The sequence below is a fragment of the Mastigoproctus giganteus genome, chromosome 6, assembly GCF_048544385.1.
Source record: "Mastigoproctus giganteus isolate SK-2022 chromosome 6, ASM4854438v1, whole genome shotgun sequence".
Classification (NCBI taxonomy): Eukaryota; Metazoa; Arthropoda; class Arachnida; order Uropygi; family Thelyphonidae; genus Mastigoproctus; species Mastigoproctus giganteus.
In genome coordinates, this window is record NC_143580.1 from 152119168 (window position 1) to 152146921 (window position 27754).

General features: G+C 37.5%; 1 protein-coding gene across 1 annotated transcript in view; it reads left to right on the forward strand.

Annotated features, from left to right (window-relative positions):
* Psn (presenilin) overlaps positions 1–27754 on the forward strand; it is a 228676-nt gene that overhangs the window by 149761 nt on the left and 51161 nt on the right. The window contains exon 7 of the mRNA XM_090376534.1: positions 25025–25129. Within this exon, the coding sequence (XP_090232660.1) occupies positions 25025–25129 (105 nt within the window). The remainder of the gene's footprint in view (positions 1–25024; positions 25130–27754) is intronic.

The window sequence follows — 27754 nt, forward strand, 5'->3', positions numbered from 1 at the left end:
CTAAATTATTGTCAGAAGATGTAGAATTTCCAGATATAAAATAACTTTTTTTTACCAGTTACAGCTATATATATATATATATATATATATATATATATATATATATATATATATATATATATATAAATGGTAGTTATATATATATATATATATATATATAACAGTTAAGAAGCGAAATAAGCAGAAAAAGGAAAATAACAAAAAAGTATGTCTAATGCTCCAAAACATGCCATCCCCTGATTCGACCCCTTGCTAAAATTGCCCTCCCATATCTGAATATAGTGTTATTTATTTATTTATTTATATATATTTTTTTTTTTTTTTTTTGTCCCCTCATCCCAGTTCATTTTTGCACTAGGTTTTTCAAATTCTTTCACCTGTTTAACCACTACTTCACTTCCACTTTCTACTATCCCTTAAACTTCTCTTAGTTCTGGCCCCTTGTGTACTTTTCATTTCCATTTTCACAGCACTTTATTTATTCTACAAACTACACGTTATTTATATATATATATATATATATATATATATATATATATATATATATAGTAGTAATATATAACAGTTTTGAAGTAAAATAAGCAGAAAAAGGAAAATAACAAAAGTTATAATATGTCTAATGCTCCAAAACGTGCAGTGCAGCAGTAGAGGAAGCAAAAGGATATAAATAATGTGCCCCAGTGTTGGGCCCATTATTGTTATATATTTATCAATGATATTGATGAAGGTATATCTGGCTTAATGTCCAAGTTTGCAGATAATACAAAGGTAGGCATGGTTGTTAATTACAGTAATGATAGTATGTCACTGCAACAGGATCTAGAAAAGCTGGGCAGATGGGCTGAGAAGTGGCAACTAACGTTTAACATTGACAAATGCAAAGTACTGCAATATGGATAGAAGTAACCTCAGAGAATCGTAAAACTGTACAGTAGTACTACACTCAGGGTGGTAGAGAATGAAAAAGACATTGTGGTAATTGTGCAATCAGATATGAAGTTTTCTGATCAGTGCAGGCTTCATTTCTGAAAATTGCAGCGTCTGGAGACTAGGCACCTGGGAGGTGATCTGATTGAGGTGTATAAGGCCTTGAATGGTTTGAGCAGACTCAATGCGGATGGGATTCTTCCTCTTGCTCAGATTACAAACCTGAGGGGGCATAAATTCAAATTGATGATGGACAGTTGTAAAATAGATGCACAGAAATTTGGGTTTAGCAGCAGGTGGTAGATTGCTGAAAAAAACTTCCACATCTGTTTCTGTGGAAGTTTTTAACTTAGATAAATTCAAAGAAGAACTGGACAAACTTTTAGAAAAAAAATTATTTTTTAATTTTTATTTATTTATTTTTTTTTTGGCTGATGCTGTATAAGCTTACTTTCTTGCATCATATGCCTCTGCTAACTCTGCTGTGTATATCTACATTCCTGTGGAATCTTCTAAGAGATCATCCTATCTGGGAAGATGGCAGCGAATCCTACAAATGACTGATTTTGAGCCATCAGTAAAGATGGGCAGGAAATCAGAGTAAGTAGACCAGTGGGGGGCATAGAGCTGTAGTTAGACAATGGGGAGGTGCTTGTCTTTCCTCCAATGTTAAAGGAAAAATTGCAATGTGGAAAGTGTTGCCTTGGTAACCGGGCAACGTTGTCTACCGTGATGTGAAGTTCTCTGTGCAGCTCTTGGACAGGAATACCAAAGGGACAGTTGGGTGTTATAGAGATTTTCCCATCGTGGCTCGAAAATGGATGTCTATGTAGGGTTGTCTGGCAGGGATTTTAGTTTAAAAGCATATTTTAGTGACTGTTGCTTTTGTTGTAGCGACAGCGGTGATTAAGTTGCTTTGATGTATAAACTCTGGATAGGGGATGTTCGGAATGCTTCAGTAACAATGCGGGTGGCTTGATGGTGAACTGGCTCTAGCCACTGAAGTACACTGTTACTAGATATGTACACTTGGGAACCATATTCTAATTTAGATCAGGCAAGTACACGGTAGAAGTGCAGTAAAATGCAGCGGTCTGGTACCTACCCAGTTATTGAATGAGATTGCACGTAACAGATTCAGTGCCCTTGCCACTTTGTCTGCAGTTGGCGGATATGAAGTAAAAAAGTCAAGTTACTATCGAAAATGAGCCCCAAGAATTTTGTCTCAGATGCTACTGGAATAATGTTTTGTCCAGGCTTGATTTCTGGTTCAGGGTGAAGGTTCTTTTGTGACAAATGTGTAAGCAGATGGTCTTTTGAGTTGAGAACCTGAAACCATTACTGATTGCCCAAGAGTTGACATGGTCAACGACATGCTGCAATTTGTCTTTCGATAACCCTCATTTTGCATGACTGTAAAAAGATGGTAAAGTCATCAATGAAGAGGCCACTTTTTACAAGTGGAGGAAGTTGTTCAATAATAGAATTAACTTTGATAGCAAAAAGCATAACACTTAGCACTGACCCTTGGGGACTCCCTCCTCTTTGCAAAAAGATCGAGAGACACGGACCCACACGAACTCCGAATGAGCAATTCAATAAAAAAATTTTAATAAAAAGGGCAAGATGGCACTTAAGACCAAGGTTGTAGAGCTCTTTCAGGATTCCAAATCTCCAAGCAGTGTCATATGCTTTTTCCAAATCAAAGAAAATCGGCACCAGGTGCTGTTGTTTAGGGAAAGCATCTCATATAGCATTAGTAGATGCATATGATGCAAGAGAGCAAGCTAATATAGTATCAGCCAAAAAAAAAAAAAAAAAATTCCCATTTCACCCTTCCATTCACTCCAAAAGTTTGTCTAGTTCAGCCTTGAATTTATTTAAGATGTCAACCTCCACAGTGACAGATGTTCCGAAGTTTGTTCCAGCAATCAACTGCTCACTGGCTAAAGGCAAATTTCCACACATCTATTTTATAACTGTCTTTCCTCAATTTGAATTTATGCCTCCTGAGGTTCAGAATCTGAGCAAGAATATGCAAAAATGATGTTTTCATTTTTATTAAATGATCAAGTGTTGATCTATTCCTTCAGAAGCCAATGTACCTTGGAAAGAAGGCCATTTGTTTCTAGATACCACATGATGCGGTGCAAGTTCAAGGTCATTTCCAGGACATTTCACAAGCAGCTTTTCAGAGCAGTAGGACGGTAATTTTTCTTAATTTTCGGATCTTTCCTGGCTTGGGAAAGGCAACTATTCCCTTATGCCAGGAGTCTGGAAACTGGTCTTCACAAGATATATTCTATTGTACAGACAGAGCAGATGATCCATAGATTCAGATGAAAGATGTTTAATCATCTCATAATGGATGTCATCTGGCCCAATGATACTTGCTTGGGATAGCGATAGAGCTGCTTTTTGTTTGAAAACCAGAAACTGGGGGGGGGGGGGGGTTGGATGATTTGGCAGACACTTTTGCAAATACCTCCCCCCAGGGTGCTCGCAATTGCAGTTGAGTGTGCTGTGGTACCTCCATTATGTTCTAGAATCGATACTGTGTGAATTGTATATCTACCTTTCATTTGTTGGACAAAAGATTAAGTGTCATAGTCAGGGAAATGGAAGCTGTCAAACAGATCCAAGATTCCTTCTGACTCTGACACCTTTCTTGCTGCAGTGCATTCGGCATTCCACCACGGTTTTGGGAAAGGTGGAAATCATGTCAGCGTCTTCGGAATTAGTTGCCACCGCTTGGACAATACTTCCCACGATGCACGTAACTGCATCGTTAATTGGCTGTTTGCTGACTATGGCATTATTAAATGTTGCCAGATGTTTAAAGGCATTCCAGTGAGCATGATTGATCTTCCACCATGGTATCCTAGACGAGTGGCATGGTCTCCCTTAGCAAAGGGTGGATATCACAGGGAAGTGATCACTACCGTAAAGGTTGTCTCAACCCCCATGTACAAACGAGCAATGAAGGGGAGCGTACAGAGAGGTCTCGCAGTAAATTGATGGGTAGGCATGCGGAAGGAAGTGTCAGATCCCACATTTAAATGGCCCAGATCATTGTTTTCTAGCATACGCTTGACAATCTGATCCTTTCGTTTGATGTTAGCACTACCCCACAGAGTAGTATGTCAGTTGAAATCCCGTAGTAATAGAAAAGGGGATGGCAACTGCTGATTGAGATCATCAAGGTCTGCCTGGGGGATGTCGTTCCCAGATAGCAAATAGATAGAATAAACAGTTAAAAGAAACCCTACTGTTAGGCGAACTCCTACTGCCTCTATGGTGGTGGTAAGTGACATAGCTTGAAAAGGGGTATGGTTAACCACAAGGATGGTTACTCCTCCAGATCCAACCCCAGCTCTGTCTTTATGAATAATAAAGCAGTTACACAAAGGTCCTCATTTATCTTTAAATAGGTCTCCTATAAAGCAAAAGCATGTTGGCTTGTGCTTATGGAGGAGGAGGAGGAGGGCCTTGATGTAATCACAATTCTATGGAATTCACGGCAATTCCACTGTAAAAATTTTAGTGTGGTCATTATTTAGATTTTGGTGGTCCGTGTGATGGGTTTCGAAGAGCTGAGGGCTTTATCTCCTCAGTCCTGGATTTTTCCTTCTTTGGAAAGAATGGGTGTTGGCCTGTATCCATTTTTTCTTCTTCGGCAAATAGTTCCAGGGCTGAATCATCTGATACGTCCTTGTCTTCAACATCCATTTTCTCTTGTGTTATCAGTGGTGCTTCAGGTTTTTGTGGCTTTTCTTTCCCACTTGGTTTTGGTGGTGGTGGTGGAGTGTTTAGATGGTATTGATATTAGGGTGGCAGCTGACTGGTTTTTTTGCATGGGTTTTTGAGAGCTCAATAAATAGTGCTCGATAGGAGTGAATGACTCCTTTGGTGGGATAGACATATCAGTTTGTGTTGCAGTGAAATGTTTCCCTGCAAACTTTCTCTGCATATGTAGGCTTTTTGCTATTTATTGCCTTGGCTGCTTTCCTTGCCTCCTGACAGTATATGTTCAGCTCTGCCTTGAGCCTTTGTATCTCTTTCTCATCATTTAAAACATTGCAGTGGGATTTACGGAATTTATAGCCTGAAATTGCAATTTATATACCCAGCTTTTATTTCATTAGGAAATGTTGGACAGTTAAATGTAAAAATGATGTTTCTAGTTGGTACCAACTTCCCATCCTTATGCATGGAAATTCTTTTCACAGCTTCCACTCCCTGCGGTTTTAGTTCGGTGCATATTTCCTCCTCAGTGACCTCAAGGAGGTCCAACTCGGAGATTCTGTGTTGTGTCACAGTTATAAGTATTCCTCTGATCGATGTTGATTGGAGTAGCTGCTCTGAGTGCCTATTGCTTTTTGTTTCAATTAGAAGGTCCCCTCTTAACTGATTTAAGGGAACCTGCTAACCTCCCGTAAACCCTTCGTATAAAGAAGGGCAACATTTTCCCAATGGGTTTCTCAGTTTGGGAATGAATAATCAAGAATCTTGGTTGGTATGGGACCTGAGGGTACTTCGGTTCGTGCCCTCTTTGCTACATTCGCTTTGTCTATATCATTGGTTTGATTTTCAGTTAGGGACTGGGTTGGGGCCCCCAGAAGAAATTAGTTTATCAAGATTCATAGCGTTTTTTATTATGGTTCAGTGCCCAGGCTCCCCACCAACCACGGAACCCAAAAAGGTGCCCACTACCTGGCAAGCAATAAATGCACTTGGGAGTGGGATGCCAGGGCTACTCGGACACCATACCCGCACCACCGCCAGCCTGAATCCTGTCCTTGGATCATGAGGATAAGGGCATGGCATTGACACGGTTGACCCTTGCAGGCGAACCCACTAGCTGATTGATCCTAACCACGTCATCCAGGGGCACCTGTCTTGTCGAAGCAGGAACCAAAGTGGTGTGCTGGGTCCCTCAACCACCAGGATCCATCCCCCTTTCTGAATTTCCATGGGTCACAGTGCTCAACAAACATGCCAGATTCCATTGGTGTTAGCCTGGAACTTGGGTGTTGGATTCCAGTGATTCTAATCTGGAGGACCAGCAGCGTCACCAAGAGGTCCATTCACCACGTACAGGTGCTTGTGTTGAGGGGTTTGGCATTAGTTTTCCTAACCAGAGTTTGAATTCAGACATTTTCTTGACAACATTCCCGACATCCCTTACTGTAGACACAGTTAAGACTAAGTATTCTTCTGCAGTTTCCTACCTTGACACACACCATTTGAAGTTATTTTAGGCTTGCTTCTCTAGTTTTATCTTCCTGCCCATGTGAAACGTTGCCACACTCAGAATATCTTGCCAACATTGGCTGTTGCAGCAACAAACAAGAATTCTTGAGATGTGTGCAAGTATTATTTTGGCCCATATCATCAAATAAATGAGTGTCTATATTACCATTCTCTCCACTAACTAGCAGTTTCCCTGAACCCTTAAGGTATCCTCAATGATACTGGCAAAAACCCTTGCATCACATTTGTTCTGATGAGTACCATCTCTACAAAAATAGATTCCTTCTATCTACAAGTGCAGGCCACACTGATAAAAATTTCCCCCTAAAAAAGTCTTGCTGAGTCCCTCATGTCTTCAATTAATTCACAACACTTTTATCATATCTGAATTTGTAGATTCATCCATATTCTGATGTAACTTATGGCATTTTTTCATCACCACACAAATATTATCTCTTCTCCCATAAAATTGAAAATCTGTTGGCAACATCATTGATTGTTGCACTTGGCAAACACATAGTGGTTCTCGTCCACCTATCTTTATTACAAAAAAAGTTATCATCTGTTTTCCTGACAACAGGGTCTCCCAGTAAAACAATCTCCTTTGGCTAGAGTAGTATGCATTTGACTATTCTGTTCTGGGACCGGAATCAGAGTTGCAGCATTTAGGTCATGAAATACTTGAGATGCTGATGAGCTCCTAGTTACGTTTGTTTCTAGGGTAAGCACCCTTTTCAATGACTCAAATTCTTCTAGTACTGCACCAAGTTTAATTTGAGATTGGTATACTCCTTACATCAGGTTCAAAGAAAAGAAACATCATTTGGGCTTTATCTACTAAATTGACATAGAATACATGCCACGGGCTATGCAAGTGAAGTCACACTAGAAATGGCTGGAGGAATTTCCATCTAAGTCGTGATGTCTTAGATGATATGCTGAAAGTGCACCTTTTAAAAACCATAATTTAGGTAAAATTCGAACTTAAGAAAGTTTACAAAATTTAAAATTTACAATATATTACAGAATTTAAAAAATATATTACAGAATTCACTAGCGAAGTTAAAATTAAGCTATTGAAGTTACTGGAAAGAATTTAAATTAGCAGAAATACTTTAGAAGAGTTAAGAAGTAAATTTACAAAATATTGTAGAAATGAATTTCACAGAATTACTCAAATAATATTTAAAAATTAGAGAAATTAAATTTAAACAAATTTTAAACAAAATATTTTGTCTATTCGACACATGATCTTAATCCCCTTCAGTTATGCCACCTGAGCCAACTTAAAATATGTCTGCTCTCTTCGAAATTTTTAAATTAACAGCAATACACACTAGGGTATTAGAACAGAAATCGTATTCAAGTTCCAGCTTTGAAGGACTGTTTAATTTTATGGAAAATATTAATATACAGAATTTTTTTGATGACTGTGTTAAGATAGAAAAATGTATGGCTTTGTCACTTGCCAACATTTTCTTGTGGATCAGCTCCACTGATAGTCCAATTAAAGATATGGCAAATTGTCAGATTACAAGGTACATGGAAAATCCTTGTGCATGTCTTCTGAAATTTTATATCATATTTCTTTGGCATCTTAAACACTTAATTAGCTCGGAATCTCATGTTACAGTGAACAACACTATTATCATTAATTTCTGTTTTGAATCATAAGACTATCACAGCACTTTATTTCTAGAATTTCCTTCTTTTTAACTGCAAATTAGAAATAAAAATTTTATTAACTTATACTCGTTTTTATAATCTAACTGTACCAGCTGAAATTGTTTAATTCTATTTTTTCTTTTAGCACTTTTTTTCTAGACAGTAGTCAATTTCCATGAAGTATTCATTCACTTTCACTGAAAGGTAGTAGTAGTGGCATGTGATGCAAGAAAACAAGCGTATGAGCTTATGCAGCATCAGCCAAAAACAAAATACAAAACAATCCCCTCTAAATATTTGTCCAGCTCCTCCTTAAATTTATTTAACCTATCAACTTCCACAACGACAGATGGAACTTTGTTCCAGCAATTAACGACCCGCTGGCTAAAGGCAAATTTCTGCACATCTATTCTACATCTGTCCTTCCTCAATTTATGCCCCATTAGGTTCGTAATCTGAACAAGTGGAAGAATCCCATCCGAATTCAACGTGCTGAACCCATTCAGGGCCGTATATGCCACAATCAGATCACCTCACAGGTGCCTAGTCTCCAGCTGCTGCAATTTGCAGAACTTAAGCCTCTCCTGGTAAGAGGATCCCTTCATTCCCCTCACCAATCTTGTTGCCCTTCTCTGTACACGCTCAAGCAAATCTACATCCTTCCTAAAATGAGGCCTCCAGACCTGCACGCAGTACTCAAGGCGTGGCCTGACCATTGCCTTATACAGAGGGACAGTCGCCTCCTTTTCCCTGCTAACAAAATTCCTGTATATCATTGGCAACACCCCATGACCTGCCCTGGCAGCCTGTCTGCATTGCTCAGAAAACTTCATATCTGACTGTAGATCTGTCTTCATATCTGTCTTTTTCATTTTCTACCTCCTTAAGTGTAGTACCACACAATTGGTATGTTTCTCTGGGGTTACTTCTACCCATATGCAGTACTTTGCATTTTTCAATGTTAAACTTCAGTTGGCACTTCTCAGCCCATCTGCCCAAATTTTCTATCTCCTGTTGCAGTAACACATTGCCATTACTGTCATTAACAACCCTGCCAACCTTTGTATCATCTGCAATCTTCGATACTAAGCCTGATATACCTTCATCAATATCATTGATAAATATACAAAACAACAGTGCACCCAACACCGAACCCTGTGGTACTTTACTAATAACATTAGTCCACCCATTGATTACCACCTTCTGTCTTCTCCCACTCAACCATCCTTTTATCCATTGTAGCAACTTACCCATAATACTATTCTGCTCCAATTTGTACAGTAGCCTTACATGTGCAACAGTGTCAAAAGCTTTCCTGAAATCGAAGTATATGATATCAAAATTATTTTTTGCATCCAGTTCCTTTGTAACCACATCATAATAACCAATAAAATTTGTCAGACAAGACTTTCCCTTAACAAACCCATGCTGTGTCTGAATTATTGCTGCAGCCTTGTCTAGATGATCCTGCAATGCATCTTTAACCAGTGACTCCATTATTTTACCCGGAACAGAAGTTAAACTAACTGGTCTGTAGTTGCTCGTGTCACCTTTCGATCCCCCTTTGTGAATTGGGGACACATTTGCACATCTCGAGTCCGTGGGAACCTCCCCTGAGTCCAAGGATGCTCTCATAATTATGGTTAAGGGTTTGCTTACTTCCTTTACCACCTCCTTTAATATAACTGGATAGATCCCATCCACCCCAGGTGCCTTCCTTATGTTTAACTTCAACAATTTCTCCTCTTTGTTCTCAGTTATTACAAAATCAATAAGCACCCTGTTACAATTTGATAACCTTGTGGCATTTTCAAACTTTAACTCCACATGTGTGAATGTAGATGCAAAATACTCATTCAGTTTGTTTGCTATCTGAACAGGATCATCAACAGTCGAACCATCGATATCAAGTGGACCAATCAGATTCACCCCCTTCCTTTTAGAGTTTATATAAGTAAAGAAATCCTTGTTGTTTTTCTTAGCATCCTTTGCCAAAGGTTTCTCGTAATCTGCCTTCACCTGCCTAACCTCCTTTGTGACTTGATTACAGATTAGCTTATATATATCATAGGCTTCTGTGTCACCTGATAATTTATATGCATCCCATGCATTTTTTTTCTCTGCCACGAGTCTCATTAGTTCATTTGACAACCATTTTAGCCTAAACCTTGAACAATATTTCTTAATAGGTATGAAACGTTTAGTAGCTTCCACTATTAATTCCTTGATTGCTTCCCACTTAAAATTTGCTGTTCGTAACATCATCATAATCAGTTGGTCCCCCTGTACAGAATTTAAAAACTGTCTGAGACCACTATAGTCACCTTTACAGAAGCAAAATCCCCTTACTTTATCCCTGATGGTAATTATATCTTTAAGTAAATCCCACATCAGTACAATGTGATCACTGCCACATAATGGTTCTTTTATCTGCAAATTCTTAATACACAAATGATCACTGCTGATAACCAGATCAAGAGTATTACCCTCTCTGGTTGTCTCTCGAACATGCTGCTGCAGAAAACAATCATCCAATAAATCCACAAAAGTCTTACTAGTGTGCGAGTGACCAACCCATAAGTTCCAGTCTATATCTGGGAAGTCAAATTCCCCATTATAAGACATTCTGATTTACTAGCCCACTCCATTTCTGTGTACAATTGTACATTGTAGTCATTAGGCCTATAACACACTCCTACTCTTATTTTTGCTTTCGCAGTGCTTATGTCACACCAAACTGACTCAACAGTGCACTGTTCATCTATATCATCTGGATGCACTTCTTTTTATTTTGTTTTTCTTAATTAACAGCATAACACCACCTCCCTTCCTATCTTGTCTATCCTTTCTGTACTAGTCATCTAACCCATTCCTACTTGCTGAGGGCGGATGACCCACCTATGTGCGAGATGTGTAATATTATTTTAACCGTCCGTCATATTTTAATAGAATGTCCTGTTTTTATAGAAGCACGACGCTTGTATTTTACTGCTTTTAACAATTTGACTGAGCCATTTACACTCAGTCAGATTATAGGTGACAGACACCATATGTCTGACGTTTTTAATTTTTTACAATTTATTAATTTTTATACAAAGATCTAAGTTTTATGCTTTTACTTTTATACCTTTTTAACACAATAATTGATTGTTTGACGTGGTAGCCTTGGCTACCAAAATGTTTAATAGCATTTTAAATTTGACTTGGCGCATTATGGCCTTAGCTGCCAATGCGCCATTAAAAACCAAACCCAAACCAAACCAAACCCAAACCAAACCAAACCTTTCTGGACACATTGTACTCCCCAAATTCCAGTTCTGCATTCCTTATATCTGTGTGACACCACGTCTCTGCTATCCCAACAATATCTGCCTTTGATGTCTTGACCAAAACCTCAAATTCATCAAATTTATTTACTATACTTCTAGCATTGGTATACATGCAAGTATACATGTACCTATTCTTATTATTAGTTACCCTAACACATCTCATATACCCACCTGTTTCATGATGACTGCTATCAGTCCCTGAAACCCCCAACACCACTCACTCCATGCCGCTGTTTATTCTAATAGAAGTAGTGCAAGAATCACCTTCACCTCTGCCTGCAGCTACTTTTAACCTTTTAGTCTGTGAATCCCCCCCCAAGCTAGCAGTTTTCCAACCCACCTAACACTGCCTCGATAGCATCAGCAAATATTCGTGCACCCTTTCTATTTAAGTGTATCCCATCCCTGTAGAAGCAGTCTCTCCTGTTAACAAGCACAGACCAGGCTGAAAAAAATTTTACCCCTTGAGCCTTGCACATTTCCTCCAGGGCCGAATTGATTGACAGTGCTCTCATCATGTACTCCTTCCTATCGGGTCTGGGCAGAATTGCAGACACTTTCAAATTTAACCGTAATTCACGACTTTTTTGCAACATTGACCTGTACTTGTTAAGTAAATCTGCAGATCTCCTACTCTTAATGTCATTGGTGCCAACATGTACAACAATATCACCCATTGTGCCCTTAAAAGATGATATATGCTTTACAACATCATCAACTTTTGCCCCTGGCAGACATACCCTGGTCCTATTCTATCTATCCTTTTTACACAATATATTCCCTGACTCCCTGACAATAGAGTCATCGACGATAACTAACTCCTGTGGGATCAGTGCATTCCGCCTTGGAGGTTGCCGCTGTGTTGCCTGATGCCCAGGAGTGAGCTCTGGCGTTGAGTTGGGCAGCTGAGAGCTTGACAGGCCCATAATATTAATTTCTTCGAGGGCATCTACCGTTCACCTCAAGCTTTCATAGATGCCCATCAGAACGCTGAGATGATGCCTAATTTCTAGACACTCTCTGCACCTGGCGCGCACGCACACACACACACACACACACACACACACACACACACACACACACACACACACACACACACACACACACACACACACACACACACATCCTCCTTGGCTAGATCATGTTCCATTCCAGAGAGTTCAACAAACATTTCAAAAGTTGTACATTTTTTTAGGCTGTGATGCGTTGGATAATCGCCCCCCCCTCTGTTCTCCCTCGAGTTACAGCACTCCTGCCACTTTGTGCCCGTTGCTTTTCTGCTCTAGTCTGGGGTATGATATTTTAAATTAATAAGATCAATAAATTTAATTAATTTGTCAATACTACACTATCTAATAGAATACTAAATGCAGGGATGCAAATTACGCTATATAATTTTACGTTAGAGCTACCTAGTTACCACAATTAAAAATTTGAATTCCCTACCACTCTATACGAAAACAATGCCTCCAAGATTTGAACGAAACAACGGTTTTACGTGTATTAAGTTTTCAATTTAAATTTTTTTTTTATTATGAGAAATCACCATAATGGATTATGGCCATTATAAGCAATAATGGCCCAGCATATTTTTCAGAACTATTACTAAATTTTCTTTTCTTATCTGTGCACTTTCATGAACAATGTTTTTTGTTCTTCCACAACAGTATTTTTCTGCTATTTCTGTACTGGTAAACAATTCTGAACAACTCAGAGGAAGATTATGTTCCATGACAAGATGCAAATAAATTTGGCACATATGACACCAATGTCACCCTGGAATACAACATCATATAAGCAAATGCTGTTCCTATACTTATTTGTTTGTAAAGGTCTAATTACATCGCATTTTCCAGTATCACATGAACTTGAAATATCAATATCACAAATGTGTTACCTTTGTCAGATTACAAGATACATGGAAAATCCTTGTGTGTGTCTTCTGAAATTTTATATTATATTTCTTTGGCATCTTACTGAAAGACACTTAATTAGCTCAGAATTGCACGTTACAGTGAACAACACTACTATCATGAATTTCTGTTTTGAAACATAGACTATCACAGCACACCTGAAAGTCAATTTGTTAACAAAAATAAGTAAAAATTTGGAAAAAAAGAAAAGAAAATCAAATTTCAATAAAGTTTTAATTTTAATTTTTTTTTTTTTGTGATCAAGATGAAGAAAAACTGAGTTTTTGCAGAAAGATGGAGAAACTCTATCACCAACTAGAATGTCCTTGGTGTTCCAAGGTACTGTTCTTTCTCCCACTCTTTTCCTCTTGTATATTAATGACTTTCTTTCACTAAGTGGAAATTCTAATAATAATTTTATTGATGATAGCACACTATATTCAACCTCCAAGCTTGAGAAATCTTGTTCTGCATAAACTGCTTCAATTTCTGTATTATCCACCAATTCCTTAAATCTGGTAATTGGCTCTGGTAATTGTCCAATGGGACAAAAAAAAAAAAAAAACCACCATTGTAGCTTACTTCAATTATTCTAAAATTCATTTCTGCAGTACTTTTTACAAAAACAGTCTGCCGATCACATGCTTATCTTCAAGAACAGTCAAGTTTCTAGACAAGAGCACGTCTCTATTGAGTAACCCCAACTTCTAACCTATATCATTTTGACATAGTTTATTTGAAGGCATTTGGCTCAGTCCCTCATGACTGATTACTGTATAAGCTGGGATATGTTGTGATTACTTTAATGTTTCTAAGATATAACGCAGGGTGGCTGAAGGGCAGAAAGCAGAGGTTTTGTAATTAATGGATATTTTTCAGGTTGGTGTAACGTCAGAAGTGAGGTTCTCCAAGGATCGTTTCTTGGACCACTGTTGTTTCTGATTTTCATAAATGACATCAACAGAAGGATAGAGGAGTGATGTAAAAATTTGCAGATAACATAAAGATTGGGACAGTCATTAATGAACAGTGTAAAAACAATTTGATGTCATATATGATGATTAGATTTCAGTGAAGCTTTTGACACTGTTCCACACAAAAGGCTGCTGTGTAAATTGAAGGAATTTGGCATTAGGAGCAAGTTACTGCTATGGATAAGTGATGGCTGAGTAGCAGAAGACAGTAGATGGTTATAAATGGGCTCTGCTCTTCTTAGACTACTGTCATTAGTGGGGAGTCCCTTAGGGTTCAGTATTGGGTCTCTTACTGTTTACAATATTTATGAATGATATTGATGAAGGCATATCAAGCTTACTGTCTGCATTTGTGGATGATACAAAGGTTGGTAGGATCCTTACACCATTAATTTCCGCTACTACTACTAATTAAAAAATAAAATAATAAAAAAAAATCATAACTGCTTTTCTGAAATAAGATTTTGCTTGTTTTGTTCCTGTTTCTTTTTGAAAAAGTAATATTCAATCATATTGTCAATTTTCTTAGTTGGGAACTGTTGTTCAAGTGAGTATTTTTTATATATTTTATCTCTTTTTGAAAGGTAACAGTCTTCACAAAGCTGGTCTGCTCTCTACCTTATCAAGCAGTTTGAAATTTGTATTTCTGCCTAAATCTTTTTTTCCCCCCCATTAAACATGCATGGTTGTTATTAGTATTAGCAGTGGCAAGTGATGCAAAGAAGCAAGGTTATACGGCATCAGCTAAAAAAAAAAATTTCCACATCACCTGCCCATCCCATCTAATAATTGTCTAATTTCTTCCTTAACTTTATTAAAACTGATCATGTGGAAAGAGGAATACATGGTTAGTCATACATATAGATTAAATGACAACTAAGTATGCTGTTATATCACTACCGCTTCATGAACGTATTTATTAAAGAGTTGCCACAAAAAAACTATACTTAAAATATTGGCAGTGTTTCAATGTTTCACTGAATCCTGCCTTCAGGGTTCTGGAGGGGAATTTTGAGAAATTACATATGTGTCTAAACAGTAAATATGCAGTACAAGTTCTGTAATAGTAGCTACACAAGTACTTTAACTATCTTAAAAGATAATGTTATAGTAGCAGAGAGTTAAAAAATAAGAAGAAAATTAAATTATAATTGTTAATAACAAGTTAGTAAAATTCCAGGCAGGTTACATTATATTATTATGAAAGGAAAGAGAAAAAATCTTAATCTTAAAATTTTTTTTTCATCCCCTCCAACTTGGCTATCATTGAGTGGATTTGTAAAGGAAAGAGTTCAAACAAATTTGTCACATTTTAGACATAAATGTGACAATTTTTTAACAATTACCACACTTAGGCAGGTAAAAGTGTTTTTCCTAGGTTTTCATGGTACTAGTTGCACAGTTTTTCAAATCTTATTCCTTGATTACAGTGATATATTCTGTATTTATCTGAACTATTTTCTTTCCAAATCTACCCAATTTTACAAACTAGTCAGGATGAAGGTGATCTGTGGTGACAATGTAACCTACCTAGAATTTCACTAATTTGTTATTAATAATTCTAATTTAACATTACATTAATATTAGTTGAGGCATATGATGTAAGAAAGCAAGCCCATATAGTATCAGCCAAAAAAAAAAAAAAAAAACTTCCCATTTCACCCATCCATTCATGCCAAAAGTTACTATTATTATCAGCCATATGGTGCAAGGAAGCCTGAAGCTTATGTTGCACCATCCAAAAAAAAAAAAAAAAAAAACTTACCCAGAGAGAGAGAGAGAGAGAGAGAGAGAGAGAGAGAGAGAGAGAGAGAGAGAGAAAAGCAGAAGGAAATCACGAAGAATGATGATATCCAGCTCAGGACCCTGGGTGTGCCAAGCCCATGCTCATCAGATATGAGCCCATGGGGTATTGTCTCCTTCAGTCTTGAATTTATTTAAGTTGTCAACTTCCACAACAGCAGATAGAAGTTTGTTCTAGCATTCAACCACCTGCTGGCTAAAGGCAAATTTCTGCACATCTATTCTACAACTGTCTTTCCTCAGTTTGAATTTATGCCCCCTAAGGTGTGGATTCTGAGCAATACATGCTATTGGGATTTTGTGTCAGGATAGCAAATTGCATACCAAGAGAAAGTATTTCACCCTTGGCCCACAGATGGTTCATTAGCATTAGTAGAATATGATGCAAGAAAGCAAGCTTATGCAGCATCAGCCAAAAAATAAAAAAAAAAAAATAAAATAAAAATAACCTCTTTCACCCATCCATTCACTCCAAAAGTTTGTCCATTTCTTCCTTGAATTTATTTAAGCTATCACCTTCCACAACAGATGAAAGTTTGTTCCAGCAATCAACTACCCGCTAGCTAAAGGCCAATTTCCGCACACCTATTTGACAACCGCCTTTCCTCAATTATGATTTATGCCCCCTCAGGCACTGAAATTGAAATTGGAACTGAAGTTCAGGATAAACTGTGCCATATCAATATATATTACTCTGATGAGTAGCCTGAATACCATGAACTTCACAGATAAGCATATTAACTTATCCCATTTGCAAAAAAGTAAAGGTCACACTCAATAAACATGCGTATTGAATGCTGCCAAACAATGTACGTCCACAGGAATGACATTGATTAGAATTCCAAAAGTAAATAGCCACTACTGCTTTATTTCACAGTCAGCTGTCTTAATGGCTGCGATATTCTGTGAGTTTCACTTAGGTAAATGATATTGCAAATAAGTATTAGTTATTAAATAGGAAGAGTCCCATCAGCATTGAACTTGCTCAAATCATTCAAGGCCTCATACACCTCAATCAGATCATCTCGCAGGTTCCGAAACTCCAGATGCTGCAATTTGCAGAACTTAAGCCTTTCTTGGTAACAGCAACTCTTTGTTCTACTCGCTAATCTCGTTACCCTTCTCTGTACTGATTCCTGCAGCTGTACATCTTTCCTAAAATGAGGCTTCCAGACCTGTATGCACTTCTCAAATTGTGGCCTGACCATTGCCTTATACAAAGAGATAATCAACTCCTTATCTCCGCTAGCAAAATTCCTGTATATCATTGACAAGATGACACCATGAGCTGCACTGCTCTGAAAACTTCATATCTGACTGTACAATTACCCCCGGGTCTCTTTCATTCTCCACTACCTCAATTACATGTAGTATGGCACAGTTTATATGTTACTCTGGGGTTATTGCCACCTTTTTGTAGCAATTTGCATTTGTAAACATTAAACTTCAGTTGCCACATCTCAGCCCATCTGCTCAATTTTTCCAGATCTTGTTGCAGTAGCATACTATCATTACTGTCATTAACAGCTTTGCCAGCCTTAGTATCATCTGCAGACTTCGACATTAAGCCTGATATACCTTCATCAATATCATTAATAAATACAGAAAACAACAATGGACCCAAAACCAAACCCTGGGGGACTTCACGGATAGTCCATGAAGAGTAAAGTCCATTGATTACTACTCTGTCTTCTCCCACTCATCCATCCCTTTATCCATAGCAGCAACTTGCCTTTAATGCCATACTTCTCCAATTTATAGAGTAGTCTTCCATGTGCAACAGCATCAAAAGCTTTCCTAAAATCCAAGTATGATAACAATATTATTTTTTGCATCCAGTTCCTTTGTGACCACATCATAGTATCCAATGAAATTGGTCGGACAAGACTTTCCTTTCACAAAGCCATGATGTGTCTGAACTATTGATTGCAGTCTTGTCTAGATGATCCTGTGCAGTACTTTAACCAGTGACTCCATTATTTTCCCTGCAACAGAAGTTAAACTAACAGGTCTATAATTACTCATGCCACCTTTCGATCCTCCATTGTGAATTGGGGATACATTTGCACTTCACATCTCCAGTTCATGGGTCCTCCCATGAGTCCAAGGATGCCCTCATAATCATGGCTAAGGGCACTTCGTTTGCTGTCTCCTTTAATATGACTGGATAGATCCTATCTGTCCCAGGTGCCATTCTTATGTTAAACTTCAACTTCTCTCCACTTTGCTCTCAGTTATTACAAAATCATTTAACTCCCTGTTAGAGTTTGATATGCTTCTGGCCTCCAGAAGCATATCAGACAGAATTTCTCATGTGTAAATGCAGATGCACAATAGTCATTCAGTTTGTCAGCTATCTGAGTAGAATCATTAACAATTGAACCTACAGAATTCCTCATGTGTGAATGCCGATGCAGAATAGTCATTGTTTGTCAGCTGTCTGAGCAGAATCATTAACAGTTGAACCATTGATATTATGGACCAATCTGATTCATCACCTTCCTTCTAGAGTTTACATAAGTAAAGAAGTCTTTACTGTTTTTCTAGGCGCCTCCGTAGCCAGGTGGGCAGGAGCAGCAGTTCGTAGCACACGCTTCTTGATTAGACCGGGGTTCGAGCCCATGCCCACCAAATGTGGAGGATGTGGAAATGTCAGGGAATGACCACCGCATATCTCCAGAGCAATATGGCCTTAGTTGCTAATGCTCCTAAAAACCAAATAACAAACAAACTGTTTTTCTTTGCATCTTTTGCCAAAGATTTCCCGTAATCTGTCTTTGCTTGCCTAACATTCTTTGTGACTTGATTACAGACTATCTTATATCTACGATAGGTATCTGTGTCTCCTGATAATTTATTTGCATCCCATGCACTTTTCTTCTCTGCCATGAGTCATTAGCATTAGTAGAGGCATTTGATGCAAGAAAGCAAGCTTATGCAGATTCAGCCAAATTTGCTGAGTCTCATTAATTCATCTGACATCCATTTAGGCCTAAACCTTGAACAGTATTTCTTAGTTGGTATGAAAACCCTTAGTAGCTTCCTAGATTAATTCATTGAATGCTTCCCTTTTTGGAATTTGCTGTTGGCAACGTCATTCGTTTGTTCCACTGTATAGAATTTAAAAACTGTCCGAGACCACTGTAGTCACCTTTATGAAAGCAAAAACCCTTCCCCTGCCCCTGTTGGTAGTGACATCTTTAAGTAAATCCCACAACAGTACACTGTGATTACTGTCACTTAGTGGTTCCCTTATCTGCAGATTCTTAATGCACGAATAATCATTGATCAGATCAAGAGTATTACTCCGTCTTGTTGCCTCTCAAACATGCTGCTGTAGAAAACAATCATCCAATAAATCCACAAAAGTCTTGCTAGTGTGCATGTGACCAATCCACAAGTTCTGGGAAGCTAAAATCCCCCATGAAAAGACATTCTGATTTACTGGCCCCCTCTATTTCTTGGTACAGCTGTTCGTTTAATTTGTTTAATTAATTACCTTTATTTTTTTTTACTCTTTGCTAGTATAATCTTTATGCATCTTAATGTGAAAGTACTTGTACTACTATTTAGAATGTTATGAATTTCTTTGACATCCCCCCCCACCACCCAAGCCCAAAGATGTGCTTCAGCAGAACCTTGAAACGTTGCCATTATTTTAATTATAGATCGGTGTGGTAATGCTTCAATAAATACAATTTAAAATACATTCAGGTAGTATAATAGGGTACATAGTTGTTATTTAATCTATACTTATTCAAACTACCTATTTCTACAACATCAAATGGAAGTTTGTTCCAATAATCAACATCCCTCTTAAGGCAAATTTACACATGCCTATCCTGAAACCATCCTTGTTCAGTTTAAATTTATGCCCTCTATATGTGTTGTCTGAGCAAGAGTAAGGATGCCATTAGCATTTAGCTTGCTCAATCCATTCAAAGCAACCTTAAACATCTCAGTCATATCTCCTCGCAAGTGCCTTGTTTCCAGATTGTACAATTTGCAGTATTGTAAGTCTTTCTTGATAAGAGTACACTTTTGTTCCCCTCATTAATCTCATTGCTCTTCTCTGCACTCATATCAACAGATCCATATCCTTCCTAAAATGAGGCATGCAGACCTGAGGCAAGAATTAGCCTACTGTTAGTTTTAATGACCCATCACATCTGAAATATCAGCAGCTTTAAACTACTAATCACTCTATTATCCAAAATTGCCAAATATTCTGCCAATTTATTATTCCCGTATTCCCATCTCAAAAATATATCATAAACTTACAGACTCATAATAATAATTTGAAGGTGGTTTGTCTAATGGCATTTTCTTTAAATATCTCCATGAAAATTTCTGCCATGAGTGAAGAAAGGATGATTGCCCATGCTTAGCCAAATTGTTGCATATAAATTTTGCCTTCAAAAATAAAGTATCCAGCTTCTATCCCTAACCATAGTAACTCTATAAATGTGTTATTTGGTAAAATTTTTGTTAAATTTGGTAATTCTCGCTTTCCAGCTACTGATCCTGCATGTTACGACATTCATCAACTGAGATGTAGTGAACAGTGAATCAATATCCATATCACTAATATTTCTTATTTGCTCTTGTATTATGCTTATTTATTTGTTCTTGTTTAATAACAGTAATAAAATCCAACGTGTTCTTGAACTGATTATCCTTAAGTGGTGACAGAATGTTAGCTAGCCATTTTAATTAATTCAAAATGGGTAGTTAACATTGCCAGATTATATTTATTGTTAACTGTAGATCTAATGAGATTACCTACTTTAAAAATTTGGGCATTTCATTATTTGTTGAGCTGATAAAATTATAGGATGCTTCTTTTTTTATTGATAGTACCTTTATCTAACAGGATTTTTACTTTTTTTTTTTTTTTTAATCCTTTCTCTATTCTCTGTGAGATATTTATTGTCTATATTTCCAATTTCAGAATATAATCATTTTTGTTCATAACCAGATTCATATATTACCTTTATCAGCTTTCATAATCTTGATATATTTATCATTGTTTAAATTGCTGAACAGTAATAGTTTATTTCCTGTTAAAGTTTAAGGAAGTAGTTATGGTTACATCTTTTTTTTTTTTTTTTTTTTTCCCATTGGAGTTAGGTGGTAAATGAATGCTGACTGGTTACGGTGCATGTTTGTACTGGTTTGGAAGAGAGTGGCGGAATTACAGATGCCAATTCAGAAGAACAATGCCCATGGAAGTATCTATAGAAAAGGCTTGCAGCAGAAACATAAATATGTATGAGACAGAGAGTGGAGACACTTTGTAATAGATGAGCCATTAATTCACGTGACTGCCCTCCTTTGAATAGAGTTTTGAAGCCTGAGAGAGAGAGAAAGAGTTTGTTGGAACAATATTTCATGATAGGATGGATTTAGAAAGTTAAGTAATTCCTCATAGGATATGTGATTTTGTCTAGAATTCTGGATGTCATTGAAGATGATTACTGGAATAGTAAACTCTTTTTTTGTGAGATGTAAAACAGGATTGAATTTTAGAAGGATTGAAGTTGACTAAGATTTCTTTGTCGCATTGGAGAATTACCTGAAGATCAACATTTAAGGAGTTGGTGGTGAATATATGAAAAGTTGAAGCTATATGTGCAGGGCAACATTTCCCAAAGTGGAAGGTGGAATGCAATGTGCATTCCATCATTAGCAAAACTATGGCTAGGATTTCTAGTCAGTGGAAGGAGGTCATTAATATACAAGAGGAAAGAGTTGGCAAAAGAAATGAACCATGAAGAACACAAACATTAATGGAGAAGTCAGAAAGCAGAGAAATGTGCCACACCCACAGGCCTAGAGGAAACTTGACACCCAATTGCAAAAAAAAAAAAACAGTGAGCATTCCCTAAGATAGGAGAATTTAGAAGACTTATGCCAAACATGGTCAAAAGCCTTAGAAATGCCAAAGAAACTGCTTGAGTTTCACCAATTATTTCCATTGAATTGACCATAGTTTGGTTACATAAACCAAATGCAATAGGGTGATAATTGGAAGGGAGGAAATTTGCTAATATCCCTGGCTCAATATGAACAAATTTCCAAACAGAAGGAAAAACACCAATGTAATAAGAAAGTGTGAAAAGGTAGCACAGAACAGGCTCCAGCTGAGGAGCACAGGTTTTGAGAACACTCAAAGAGAAAAATGAGAGAAATTTCACTTTGAGAAAAATGAAATCAGGACTTTTAGTTTCCTTGGCATCAAGATTATTCAGAATATTTCTGACATCCTTTTGTGAGACCACAGGAGGCATTAAGAAGTTTACAATAATAGAGCATCAACTATTATTGTAAACTCCACTGACCTGCTGGTTGTGCCGGAGTATAAACAAGAACATCGCTTATGCTACATATTAGAATTGGAGTGGGGGGGGGTCAGAGATTTGCTCTGGAGACTGCACATGGTTTCACCACTTTGAGCCTCCTGTAAGCAAAGTGGTAGTATTGTACTGCAACTTTGTACTATGAGAGTCATCTTCCACCTAGTATGCTTGGTAATGCAGGTGGATGGCACTCTTCTGTGTGATGTGGATGTCACACCTGGGTGGTCACCTCTAGTATACCAGAGTCCTGCTCTGAACATTGGAGGTGTACCCAGGGTTACCAACAGCCTCACCAATGTGAAGGTATAAGATGAGAATTTGTTGCAAAAAGACTAGCCTTACCCAAAATTTGGTTCACTTTACTTGCAAATAGAACCTGAATTTCAATAACATTAGCATTTTAGACTCCCAGATAGCAAGCCCTAGCTTATCATACCTGGAAGAATATCTGCAAACCTCAGGGACCAAGTCTTAATAATTTAAAAGCATGATTAAGGAAGGAAAACATTTTTCTTATTAGCTTTCATTTTCTTTGTTAATCCATTTTTTTTAATAAAATGAACAAAACTCAAAGTGGGGAGAACGTAAGAATATTAATACAAAAGTAAACTTTTATGCAGAATCACCAGATTTCTTGGAATGAATTCTAGTTCTGAAATCGGCATTTTGCTGTTTTCCTTTCATGCATTACACCAGACTGCTTCCTAAACAAGACCAACAGTAATCTGTTATCTTGTTTAGTATTTACTTTTCCTGTATATTCTTTCCTTCTCTTTATATCTTTTGATTGAATCTCTCACCCTGTTTCTTGCTGATAGAACCAAGATTTTCTGGAAAAAATTCTATGGTAAGAAAAAGAAATGAATGAAGCTCATCTCACATCCTTATTTTATAAATTTATGGAGAATATTTTCAGCACTGCTTGTTAATTAGCACCTTTTTGCTCCGTAAGAATTGTAAATAGCATTTTTGAAGTCACTCCATGCTTCATTTCAACTGTGATCATCAACTCATTGCATGTCAAATCAACTTTCTTATCTGTAGTTCCAAAAAAAAAAAAAAAAATTGCCTCCAGGCTTTCAAATCGGATAAACACAGAAATTGATTGCAAAGATATTTAAAGCAACTACCATTCTTTGTTGCCTTAACTCCTTTTTTTTTTGCACCTAGTACAAGGTGCAGAAAAATCTCTGCTTCCTTATCCTTTTGGTGCAATATGGCCAAAGTAAGCAAGCTTTGCTTACTGAAATTTTGACAAAAGGCTATTCAATAACCGATCCCTTTCATTAAACCATTTTTATTTTAAATGATATACTCAGTCACAAAGGCATTTTTTCAAATAATTTCTCTTCTGAGTTTTGACTTCTCTGTTCCTGATCTTAAACGTTTCATATTTCAGTAATTGACATGCCAGCACATGGCACTAGTCCTGGAGTAGTGATTGATAAATATAAAAATTGCAAATTTGAAATTCCTTAGTGGTTTTTTGGATTCAAAAGCCATGGGCAAGTGAAATTACAGTAAACCCCCGCTATTCGCGGTATCAGTATTCGTGGTTTCGCGTATTCGCGATCGCTGATTTAATATAAAATGAAAACCTAAAAAAATGTGAATTTTAAAGCACCGTATAAAAAAAAAACATGGGCGTGGCTAAAATTATCTTTCCCAGTCAAAACAGTGCTCAGTGGGTGGGGGGAGAGGGGTGACAAAATCGCAAGTGTGGATGTTTCTTGCTAATCCTTGTTCACTATGTTATGCGCTTGTCATGGAAGGTTTCGCTGTTTGTTTAATTTATTTAATTTATATGCTTATAAATTAAATAAATTTATCAATTTATAAATTGATATGCTTACAAAAGTGATAAATCTACCGTTTTGCAGTGTAAAACAGACTTTTTCGAGTGTTTTAAAGGAAGAAGGTGGACAAGTTCTTTCTAACCCGTACAAAAATATGGCTACGAATAACAAGGGAAATGTGAAAATATCAAAGAAGGTGATGACATTGGCGAATAAAATTGAGTTATTAGACAAAATTTCTAATGGTGAAAGTGTCTCTTCAGTGGCAAAACATTATAAAATCAATGAGTCAACTGTACGATCAATCAAACAATCGGAAGAAAAAATCCGCCGTAGTGTCCGTGAAAACGCGCTAATTGCTTCAAAAATTTGCTCTGTAACTCGTGATGTTAAATTTTAAAAAATGGAAAAGGCTTTAAATCTGTGGATAGAAGACCGAACTCAAAATAAAATTCCCTTAAGTTCACTCATCAATCGTGAAAAGGCAAAACACCTTTATCAACACTTTAGCGAAACTGGTGATAACACCGGCGGGATAAGTGTTTTAGCTATAACAAAGGCGCTGTATTGAAAGATTTGTTTGAAATTTCTAATAAATATTACATTTAATATTAAATTGTTTCTTATTTTCATTTCGATGCCTTATGCTTGCATTTCTAATGGTCATATTATGAAGATACATATAATACATATATACATAGACAAAATTTTAGACTAGTTTTTCATATTTCATACTTTGGAACGGAACCCCTTTATATGGGAGCCATAACTCAGTATTCGCGTTTTTGGTATTCGCGGCATTTCTCAGGAACATAACCCCAGCAAATAGCGGGGGTTTACTGTAGTGCAAGGCATCGTTTTATTTATTTATTTTTTTTTTTATTTTATTATTTTTTTTTTTTTTTTGAAACATTAATCCAGAGAAAGCTTGAGACCCATTAGCGACCACCTGTAATTTCTACAAAAGTAAATGGCATTTTCATAGTGATTTTCTTTTCTTTTCAGCTGCTATGGCATGGTGCATTACAATGACCGACTCTGAAGACATTACTCAGCCTGGCACTGGAAACAGACCATTTGATACATTTTTTGACAGTAATGCTGCACAAGGTAAGATCTTAGAGTAAAATTTAGTGAAGTTTAGAAAATACTCTTTATATGCTGCAAAGGTTTTAATCCGTTTTCGTTGTACACACACACACACATATATATATATATTTCAAAGAGAATACACAGGAATATTATAGTTTCCCAAAGCTTAAGACTGATAAAAATATGTAATAATGCCAGCAATATCATAGAATCACTTATAGACTTGAGGTCTGAGCTTATTAATAATGGATTTCCAGCTAATTTTATCGCCAAACATCTTCAGAAAGCCATTTTTATTGCCGTTAATAAATGGCACAATAATATAAATCCAAATTACATCATAGCTAAAATATGTTTTTAATAAGTATTTCAATTCTGCTAGCTCTCAACGTTCACAAAGTTTGATATCGCATTTCTTAATGTTCTCTATAATCCTCTTCTTGTTCATACAAGTCTGCTATTACAATTCTATAAGCCGACCGGGCTAATCGGGTGGGTAAAGTGCCTGCCTGGCAACCCAACGGTCGCGGGTTCGATTTCCGCCTTGGGCTTGGATCAAAGTACTACAAAAAAACCTTGGGAGGTGCATTATGGCCACAGAAGCCTATGCGACAACAACTACCAAAAAAAAAAAAAAAAAAAAAAAAAACAATTCTATAGTAGCTGTTTAAAAATCACATTAGTCATTTTGAGAACTTGTACATATGTATACAGGGTGATTCACTACCAGTGCGACAAACTTGCAGGAGGTGTAGGGAGCACAAAGACGAAACGGAATCATTGCAGGGTCTGAAATGCCTTCGTCATGTGGTAGAGGACGTTGAATGGGAGGTAGCGTGAACAGCGATCCCGCTGGAAGGCAGCATTTGCAAACCGTTTCTGTTGAAGAAACCAAGTAGCAAAAGTCCTCCGGAGTGGATAATCCGCAGGCTCCAATGATTGGACGCGTTGCAGATGGTATGAACTCATTTGGTTTGTTGACAGTATCCTCCATACAGTGGATTGGGAAATACCCAATCGCTCGAGTTGGTCACCCGGATTGCCTTCTGCAAGACGTAGGACATTCTCCTCATTGTCTGGCGTCCTCGTCATTCGCTCTCAATTCATTGTACCTCTCGTGAAACAACCAGTCTCACGTAACCTTCTGTGCACATGTGCAAAAATCGTATGATGAGGATCACGCCTGTGCGTGAAACGTTCCTGGTACGAGGGCAGAGCGGTGCACCCGTTATAGTCCGCAGCTCCATACGCGAGGTGCATGTCGGCCAGTTCAACGTTTGAATATTCGTCCATCCTACTGCCTCGGGAACCGGTTTGCAAATGCTGACTTCCAGCGGGATCGCTGTTCACACGACCTCCCGTTCAACGTCCTCTACCGCATGACGAAGGCATTTCGGACCCTGCAATGCTATGTGATTCCGATTCGTCTTTGTGCCCCCTACACCTCCTGCAAGTTTGTCGCACTGGTAGTGAATCACCCTGTATAGTAGATACTACCTTTAGAGCATATCACATATAGCTTACGCTCATTGAAAAAGTTGTACCTATATTTGTACTTAAGGCAGTAATTAATTTCACCTTTAATAAAGGGAATTTTTCATTTCTACTTTGTAAAACATTTAAAGGTACTGTATTGTTTTCTGCAGAAGCATGTTCGAGAGGCAACCAGAGAAAGTAATACTCTTGATCTGGTTATCAGCAGTGATCATTCATGTATTAGGAATTTGTAGATAAAAGAACCACTAGGTGGCAGTGATCAGTGTACTGATGTGGGATTTACTTAAAGATTTAATTACCATCAGGGGTAAAGGAAAGGGTTTTTGCTTCCGTAAAGGCGAGTACAGTGGTCTCCGACAGTTTTTAAATTCTGTACAGTGGGATCAACTGACGATGTTACCAACAGTAAATTCTAAGTGGGAAGCATTCAAGGAATTAATCGTGGAAGCTACTAAAAGGTTCATACCGATTAAGAAATATTGTTCAAGGTTTAGGCCTAAATGGTTGTCAAATGAACTAATGAGACTCGTAACAGAGAAGAAAAATGCATGGGATGCATATAAATTATCAAGCAACTCAGAAGCCTATGGCAGATATAAGTTAATCTGTAATCAGGTCACAAAGGAGGTTCGGCAGGCGAAGGCAGATTACGAGAAATCCTTGGCAAAAGATGCTAAGAAAAACAGCAAGGATTTCTTTACTTATATAAACTCTAAAAGGAAGTGGATGAATCTGATTGGTCCACTTGACATCGATGGTTCGACTGTTGATGATCCTGCTCAGATAGCAAACAAACTGAATGAGTATTTTGCATCTACATTCACACGTGAGGAATTATTAAGGTTTGAAAATGACAGAAGGTTATCAAATTGTAGCAGGATACTTAATGATTTTGTAATAGCTGAAAGCAAAGTGGAGGAGAAATTGTTGAAGTTAAACATAAGAAAAGCACCTGGGGTGGATGGGATCTATCCAGTTATATTAAAGGAGGCGGAAAAGCAACTAAGCAAACCCTTAGCCATAATTATGAGAGCGTCCTTGGACTCAGGGGAGGTTCCCACGGACTGGAGATGTGCAAATGTATCCCCAATTCACAAAGGGGGATCGAAGGGTGACACGAGTAATTACAGACCAGTTAGTTTAACT